The 9,351-nt window shown below is 41.0% G+C and overlaps 1 protein-coding gene across 1 annotated transcript; it reads left to right on the forward strand.

Moving 5' to 3' along the window:
* Positions 1–1,066: 1,066 nt before the first annotated feature.
* LOC111551873 (uncharacterized protein KIAA0087-like) lies at positions 1,067–3,588 on the forward strand (the record flags this gene model as incomplete). Its single annotated transcript, XM_031935964.1, is given in 3 exon segments — positions 1,067–1,114; positions 1,116–1,294; positions 2,694–3,588. Coding segments are annotated over 3 exon segments (495 nt in total), but the record flags the coding sequence as incomplete, so codon positions are not given.
* Positions 3,589–9,351: the final 5,763 nt, after the last annotated feature.

Below are 9,351 nucleotides of genomic sequence, written 5' to 3' on the forward strand. Positions count from 1 at the left end.
CAATTCACTGGGCAAATAATGTGTTGACCTCCGGTGGATCTTGGCCTTGAAAAGACCAGACCTGCCTTTTCTGAAACACAACTGGTCATGGAGGGTACCCTGAGAACAGCACCAGATGTTCATCACAGAACTTAAAAAGATGAAATGTTAGAAACCCAAATATCTAGCACCCAGGGGATTGGTTAAACATATTGTAGTAATATCTTCCGGATGTATTCTACAGTATTAGTATCAATACAGTATCATAAACATTCAGTGTCATTGTATTTAATTGAATGGGAAATATTCATAGTACATTGTTAAATAAAAAAGTTTAAAAGATATAGTACAGCAATTTATTATCTTTGCAAAATAGATATGCATAGCTATGCATAAACAAAAACATGGGAAGATGACACTGTCAGTAGTGGTGAGTGATAAATTATAGATTTCTCTCTCTGTCTCTCTCCCCCCACCGCCTCTCTTTTAAGCTGTTTACAAATTTCCTGCAGTGAACATGTATTACTTTTGATATAAGCAAAAATTATTTTTAAAGTGGTTATTTTTTTAAAAGGTGCTATTAAGTTCAATTTAAAATGTAGTGAGCAAATGTTGGGTCGGCTTCTGTAATCTTAATTCTGGAACCCTTTCAGAGAGGGTCAGTACTCCATGTCTCATTCTTTGTTCTTTTGCAAAACTCTATTTGAAGGCTTTCGTCAACTGGTCATTCAACATGCACTCAAACAGGAACCCAGGTAATAAATCCTGCCTTGAGTTTGTTCCAGGAAGCAGTGTGGCTCGACACAAAGGATGTGCATGCTTTATGTTATCAGATGATATAAACTGTGTTGCCCCAGATTCTGCCTTTTGCCTTAGCTCAGAGCCACCTGGCTGTTTCAATCATCTCATCTCAGATGCCTGGCAACATCTAATTCCGTTGCTCCTTTTCGGTAATTTCAGTTCTACTTTCTTACTCTTTCTGGTGTTTTCATTGCATTTTCTTATAAAAGAGATCCAGATTTATTTTGGAAATAGATTTGAATGACAAAAACATTCTATAGAAGCAAATCCTAAACAAATATAAATATTTGACCATGACTATGCAAAGAAAGCTCCTGCTTCCTCCTCTGTGTCCACAGAGACCCTAAGGAGGAACTCCAGGGAGAACGGAAGCTTGGGAGTCATCCCATCCCTTGCTCAGGTGCGAAATCCCCTGCCCTCCGCCTGGCACTGAGAGGGACAGATCATTTTCTCTGCTTGGAGGGGCAGCCTCCTGTGACCTGGACGCATTAAAGCCTGAACACAGGAACAGAAAGTATCCTCCCTCCTTCCTTAGCGGTCTCCGTGTGCCATTCTGGGGAGGATTTGCTCTTCTGGGCTTCTTCACACACATGATTCCTAGTCATGGCTTCAGCCCCTTTAGTTCACTGGGTCCTTATTCCGTGTTTTCCTGGGCCCAGCTGTGAGATTGGAAAATGGAGATGAGAAGGAAGAAGGGGACAGGGATGGTGTGGCGGTTGGTGGTAGAGAAAGAGAGATAGAGACAGACAGACAGACAGAGAAACAAAACAGACCCTCAGACATGGAACATATTTAATTAAACCAACTTTATCCAGTTGCAGTTGAAACCAGGGTGGAAATAATTGATGCTCCTTGTATTGTTTTAGGTGAAAATGGTAAAAATAAATGGAACTGTCAAAGTTGTAAACCTTCCCATCTTCATTATAGATAGAGAATTAAGAAATGAAAAGTAGTAAATAGAGAGGGGTTTCAAGATTTCTTTTTCTTCCTCCAAGGCAATGTCCCCACAGAGCTTAGCATCGAGGGACCCTGTTTTCTGTCTGACAGTTACTCCATTTTCTCCTCCCTTGAAAAGGGTTTCCCAGAGCACCCCCAACCCACTCCAAGGCCGGGCCTTTCCCAGTCTGAACTTCTTCATAGACCAGTTATCCTCCTTTGCTCACCTTCAAAGCATCCCACTCACCAGTTCTTCTTCCTAGTCCTGGGAAAATGCCTTCTCCAGAAGCTGCCTGTGCATTTGCCAATCTAGCCCCCTTAATGACCTTTTGAGGCAGACACCTTATCCCCATTTCACAGAGGTGGAAACTGAGCCTCGTAGAAATTGAGTAACTCAACCCAGGCCACACAGCTCCAGCTAAGTGACAGAGCTAAGGTTCAGGCCACTCAGCTGACTCTAGTGTAGTGTGCTGCTCTGCTCCTCACTGCTTTCCTGTGAAATCTCAGGGATTGTCTGGCTCAATGTGTACCTGGGAAGGAAGAGAAAACTGAGGCCTAGAGAGGTGAAGTGGCTTGCCCAAGACCACTCCAACTGTCCCACCTATCCTTGGCCCCTTTCCACTCCCCAATGCAGCATAGCTCATTATATTAAAATACTTCAGCTAATATGTTCAGATGCTAAAAACCTGCCCCTAAAATTACTGCAACCATTTTCCAAGAGAAAGCAGCTTAGTTTCAACCTTTTTCCACATCTTGTTCAAAAATGAGAAGTCTCTAATACAGCTGTGATTTTGTTTCATCTTCTGTCATTCCCTCTCTGCCCTCAGATTGGTGTGCCAATGTGTGACAACATGGCTCTAAAATAGGCCAGCAGGAGGGGGAAAAGGGTTGGAAAAGACAGAAAGAGAACAAGCTCTGTCTCTTGCTCGCTCTCACTCTCTCTCTTTCTCTTCCTTTCTACCCCGTGGTCCTCCCAGGGTCTCTGGGAATCCAGCCTCAGTCTGTTGGGCTTACAAAGTGACCAAAGTCAAATGCTGGTCTGTGAGAGAAAGAGGAGGCAGACACATTGGGGGACCGAGAAGTACTTTGAAGCACCCCGCTCACCATGGTATGGGGAGGAATTTGGCCACATCCCTGCCAACTGCTCCTTCTCTTGGACTCGGAAAGGGTCAGTTGCTTGTTTCTGTCAGATTCATGGACTCCACCAAGAAAAGAGCCTGGTCTGAGACATTTAATATTTGTTGAAACACAGAGGTTTAACTGATGATTGACGTACATAGGGTGATAGGAAGAGTATGAACTTGAGAATCTGATGGATTTTGTTTAAAGTTAGGACTACCCACCCTGCTAATTGTCTTGGGGAAGTTATTTAACCTCTCTGAACCTCAGCTTCTCATCCACAAAACAGGACACTAGCACACAGGGGGCTATCTATACATACTTGTCGAATTGAAATGGGAGTATTCAAAATCATTTGGGTTGCTGGCTTAAAATAAGCAGAATAATTCAATTCCTGTCCATCTGAAATCTAATTGTCCAATTTGGAGTTTCAAAGGTAACAAAGATCCTAATGACCTAATATTATTGGGGTAATCCTAAAATTTATTAGGAGATCTGCAAGTTCCATGATGACTGTATACTGGAGGAAATGCACAATGCACACAGACCTTCCTAAGAGTACAGCACCACTTAATTATGAGTAATTGTTGCATGAACACACACACACAAACACACAACTACAGAACTCACACTATAAGACAGGAGGGTTAAATAATGACATTTGACCAAAATGAACTCTTGCAGAGCTCAACGAGTCTAAGTTTCCTCCTTAATATCTTAACACGCTAGAGTATACACAGGCTTTTAAGTAACGTACTTATTATCCAAACACTAGCAGACATTTAACGGAATCCAGGAGCATTTTGTCAAGAAGGACAAGAACTAACCAAAGAAAAAGAAAAATAGAAAGTTTCCCAGCTGTTTTACCACATCGTGACTTCAACAAAACCAAGCCTGTCCTTGCCTTGTCCCTGATGGCTCGCCAGCAGAGTGAATGAATTGGAGCAGATTTAGGTTTTAAAATGCCTCCTAAAATCATTTGGGCAAATTAGCTTACATGGCTGGACACTGTGCTCTAGCCACAGAGAATGTTCTTTTCCTGTTGGAAGCTCTGACAGCCCACTGCCACGGTGAAATATCAGGAGCCTCTTAACATTTTTCTTGATTTCTTTAAGAGTGAACATTAGACATATTAAGAACAACAACCCAATCATTAAGCCCTGTGAGGTTTTCCTAGGAGCCAGCTCTATCGCTTTAATCAGATTATGGACAACTCATTCTCATCCCAGCCATTTGTCTTCTTTGTTTACACACACACCAAGTGGCATTCTTCTTAGCATCAAAAAATAGTAATCAAAATTGAAAACAACAAAAGACCTTTCATTATTTACAGTGTTAAGTAACATCTATTTGCCTTCATTAGTTTCTAAACAACGAAGAACACTGGTTCTGATTAAACCTGGCATGTGTTAATTATATCCGAGGTCTGGGATTGTTTTGTCTACAATAAAGGATGGCTGAAAGCTGAAATTGGAGGCGCCCAGGCCCCAGAAGTTACTTGCCCCTATGTGTTTCCTCAGTGAGAGTTTCCAGCCTGAGAATGGCAGAAGCGGATGTGAGCTTGTCACAGAAAGTTTTTTTTGTTGTTTTGTTCGGTTTTTAAACCCTCGGTTTTATTGCCCATTTTATGGGCTGGAGCTAAATGGCAGTACAATGCAGTTTGCTCTTACTGCTCAGCACTAACAGCCATGATGAGCCATAATTAGAAGTAAAACCACCACATAAATAACATGGTAGAAAAATTGCCACCGTAAGAAGCCAGTCTTTGGCGATGGGAAACTTCAGAGGGTCCTGAGTATCCATCATACTTAAGAGGCACCATGTATTTTAGCCCATATTTGTCTTACTAAAGCCAAAATGGGAGCCATTTAGACTTTCGAACAAGCTTTTAAAAATAGAGAATGTAGGCGTAAACAGACTGCTGCTAAGTGTGACGCAGAAACCTGTCGCCTGGAGGCCACGACAACTGGATGGGCTGGGAGGGAGAGCCCTGGGAGCCCAGGGGTGAGGAAGGGAAGAGAAACAGGAGAGGAAGAGGAGGCCTGTACTCCCCCGAACAGCAAGGTCTAGACATTTCACTGCAGAGCCGAAGAGTCTACGCACCATTGAGCACAGAAGCTTAGACTTCCGCCGGGGAACGTGCGAGGCTGGGATACCTTGCAGATTTTGCTTTCATGACCTGTATTCAGCGATGAAGTGGGAGCAGGTAGACTACCATTTTTTTTTTTTTTTTTTTTTTTAATGGAGTCTCATTTTTTTGCCCAGGCTGGAGTGCAGTGGTGTGATCTCTGTTCACTGCAACCTCTGCCGCCCGTGTTGAAGCGATTCTCTTGACTCAGCCTCCCGAGTAGCTGGGATTACAGGTGTCTGCCACCGCGTCCGGCTAATTTCCATATTTTTAGTAGAGACGGGGTTTCACCATCTTGGCCAGGCTGGTCTTGAACTCCTGACCTTGTGATCCCCCGCCTTGGCCTCCCAAAGTGCTGGGATTACAGGCATGAGCCACTGCGCCCAGCCTAGACTAGCATTTTTGGGCACCCACTATCTCCTTGGCATTTTACTTCAATTTTAATTCTCATAACAGCCTTAGGATGCCAAGGAAAAGGAAGAGAAAATAAATTGTGTTCTGTGCCTGAAAATGGCCTTAAAGAAACAAGGACCAAGAGCTGGAGCAGAGTGGGCCTGCCCATATGCAAAGAGGCAGCGAGTAGGAATTAACATAAGGCATATCACGTGGATGCCATAGAACTATCACAGCAATTTCTTTTTTTCCCCCGAGTCAGCCTCTGTTGTACAGGGGATTTAGAAAACAAACCCAAGAGAATAAACTTGAAATGGAAGGAACGTGCTTTGTAGTCAAGTGTTTTTTCAAAGCCTGCAGCATCTTAAAAGCTGATTTAAGTATATTCATTTGCTTTCTAAAATAAGTCATATGTATGTTTCTACTGATCAGCCAGAATAGTTAAGGTCTGATCTTCATATGGAATGAAAGGGAACATTCTTTGGATATTCTGGAAGTACACACGTGTTCTTTACAGAGTTTGATTTGCTTTCTCCTTTTCTTCCTTCCTTTGCAAAATCAAACAAACAAGAATAAAAACCAAAACAAAGCAAAATTAATGAAAACCCCTGTGTTGAGGACTTTCGTTTTGTTTTAAATGTGTCTGGTATTAAGCAGCGTCTTTAGTGAAATGACCTTAAACTTAAGTAGAAATACAGCTCCATTTCACATATGGATTTTGTCTGCATTTACATCTCTGCAGGCCTCACATGCCATGACACCAGACATATTTTTAATTAAGATATGAAGTGCTCATTTTTTTTTTTTTTTTTTTTTTGTGGACCTGCTTCTAACAAATTTACTACACGTCTCAGAAAACACATAGCTTTGCCAAAGTTGGTGAGTAGCCCAGCATGGTTTATCTCCAGCCCACAGCTCTTTCCCTGAATTCAATACTGCAGGCACAATTTAATGCAAACCCAATTTATGACTTAATGCTCTAGGGACCGTAGTGGGAGATTGTTACATTATTCTTTTCTAATCCTATTTGTGTTTTAATTTGCTAAGTCTGTAATGAGGTGCATGCCTTGAATATTCAAGATCTTTCACATTGCTTTTGACTTTGTTTAATATAATAGATTTTACAGTTTGCATTAAATACCCAGGTGCTTCGGTCAGTATTATCTCTTTATTTTCTCAACTAGAGTGAATAAAATTACACGATGAAAGTAACTGTGTGCATGTTTCCTTGTTTATTGTAATGGTTTATTTCCTATTATAATTCTTGATTTAAATTACGTCTAGTTCTCCAAAAGTCAATTCTCCATGGACTCTTACTTCCCCTTTCCAAACAATTGTTAGCTTCTGAAGAGAATGGAGTCTTGGCTGACAACTGATTAGTTGAATAATAATAAAATAAGTTTTCTAGTCTCATTTATGATACTTTAATTGCACAGAAGGGGAGAAAGTGAGGAAGGTAGGAAGGAAGGGAGGGAGAAATGGAGGGAGGGAAGGGAAGGGAGGGAAGGTGCTGTGTCACTATATGCTGCTGTTTGATTTCTGGTGTTGGGCTGAAATGTACCGTCCCTAATCAGAGCTGCTACATCACCCAACTCCACAGTGTGTCATTTGGTGTCCATAACTGTGTTATAGCCAATTATAGCTAAATTCTCTGTTCTGTATGCACAATCAAAGGGCGTCTGGAATGCGTTTTTGCTATTTTCTGAATCCTATTATTGCAGACATGTTTATTACATTCAGAAGATGGCTTTCTGAAATTACATTGGAATTGTATGACCCACCTGCCATTTGCAAACAAAAGGACCGAAACATTTCTTAACAAGAAGGAAGTTCATTTAGCTCTTTCCTGGTAACTTTTCTCATGTTATTTTCTTTCTTAGCTATATCTTTAAGACTCATTGCCCAAGCCCCTACGTATTTGTAAAAATATCTAAGCTCTCCAGTTAATGTTTAATAATCCTGTGGTGAATGCTGGCTATAATTTTCATTGTGAATTTTTTTTCAAACTATGAGAAAAGGGATTGTAAAATGGATCCCAAATTATAACAATCTGATAGGCCTGAAATAGTTCATTTAGGTTGCCTTTCAAAAGAAAAAATTTTCAGGTTATGTGTTTAAATTTTGTGGGGGGGGGCATTTTAAGAGGAAAGTGAGTGGTGTTAGAAAGACACATGATGCCTATTTGAAAACATAGCATCTCCTCATTAATTATTAAGGGAGAAGTGAAAGTGTTTCTAAACCAAATGCTTTCTTTTTCCCTTCTACTCAAGTTTACTCCTCTTATATTTTCCCCCCAAGCTTACTTTATTACTGGTATTTGCCTCGCAGAGCCAGGGGATATTACTACCTTTTTGTTTGCTATGTTTACAGGACCCAACAAAGTGCTTTTAAAATATATAACCACTTAATTCAAGTCAAGCTTCTTCAATACTCCTTTCATTCAAGCCCTTTCTAATTTGTTTTCCTCCAGCCAGGAGCCTGGAGAAGACACTGTGATTTATGTTTTCATTTATTTATTTTATTTGGGCTTTTCATTTAAGAAAATAAATTCTGCACAACCCCCACCGCCCTCCATTCTCCCTCGTCTCACTCCACCCCACCCCCACTTCTGTATTTGGACCATTGAGATTCTCAAGCCAGACTTCAGAGTTTTAAATTCATGTCTTATCTGACCACAGACTGGATGAGTCTTGGTCTGGGCTTCTTACACGGCTCGGCGTGGTATCAACCCAGTGCTTTAGATTCAAATCTTCTTGAGGGCAGCGCCTTTATCTTTGTCTTCCTTTATGACTTCACACCCTGCTCAGTAAAGAGCTCCCAGTACAGAGCCTCAGAGGAATTCAGCCTTTTCCCAAAGATGAAAGATGCTAGGCCGTGGAGTTTAAATTCCCACAAAGAGATGATTAAAGGTGCGTGTTTGGCAACAGACACGATCTGTTTTCCTGTACACATTAAGGTATTGTTTTTGTTTGGGAGCTGGGGGAAAGGAGGTGGAGGAAACCTCTGCATGACATGTAAGAGCTTGGGCTTGGGAGTCCAGCAGCCACGGGTAGAGTCTTGGTTCTGCTACTTCATTATTGACTTTGAGTGAGTTATTCCTGCTCCCTACATGGATTCATCCATCCACTCATTCTGTCAGCAAATAGTTATTAGGCACCTACTGCATGCCAGGCGCTGAATGGGTAGCAGGTGCTGACATAAATATGATTCCTGTCCACACTGACCTGGTGGGGTAAACAGTCAGACAAGCATTAACAATAAAGCATGACAGGCATGAGAACAGGGGAAGCCAGGGAAGCCCTCCCCAAAAACAGTGATATACAAGTGACATGAGATCAGTTTCCTCAAGTATAGAATAGGGGTTAATATAATGCCTGCCTCATAGAGTCCGTATGAGAAAACAGAAGATAATGCACAAGTAGGGCTTTGCATTGCTACTCTCATAAAGTAAAAAACTCAGGAAAAAAATCAGCAAAGCAATTATTGTCATTATTGCTAAGTACCATCCCGGGATTCCTAAAGGAATTAATATTAGAGAATCATGACATTTTACCTGCAAGAATATGCAAGCTTTACCCTGCAGTTCTAATTCTTTCTTTATGGAGAGAACTAAACAATAATACTGTCTGCAGAACATTAAAGTAAATTTGAAGATAAACGGACTAAAGTTAATAGGCACTCTCAAGTAAAAATTGCTAGCAATGGAGTCTTGAAGTAACTACTACTCTAAGGCAGAAATGAATCACACAACTCAATTCTATCCACTTCAAAAGAGGACTCATCTTCCCACTGAGTCCTGGACATCCCCAGCAGAAGAATCTCCCTCAAAGCACTCTTACCAGTTTACTAAAGGTAATAAAACTTACTTTCATTTAAACATAGCCAAGAAGCATTTTTAAATGAATATTTATATACTGGGAATCATATTTGCTCATTGTAACTTCAGAAATGCATTCCCATAGAAACAAACCTTGGCTTCACCTATAATCAAAAAA

Source organism: Piliocolobus tephrosceles, chromosome 8 (assembly GCF_002776525.5).
Source record: "Piliocolobus tephrosceles isolate RC106 chromosome 8, ASM277652v3, whole genome shotgun sequence".
NCBI classification, from domain to species: domain Eukaryota; kingdom Metazoa; phylum Chordata; class Mammalia; order Primates; family Cercopithecidae; genus Piliocolobus; species Piliocolobus tephrosceles.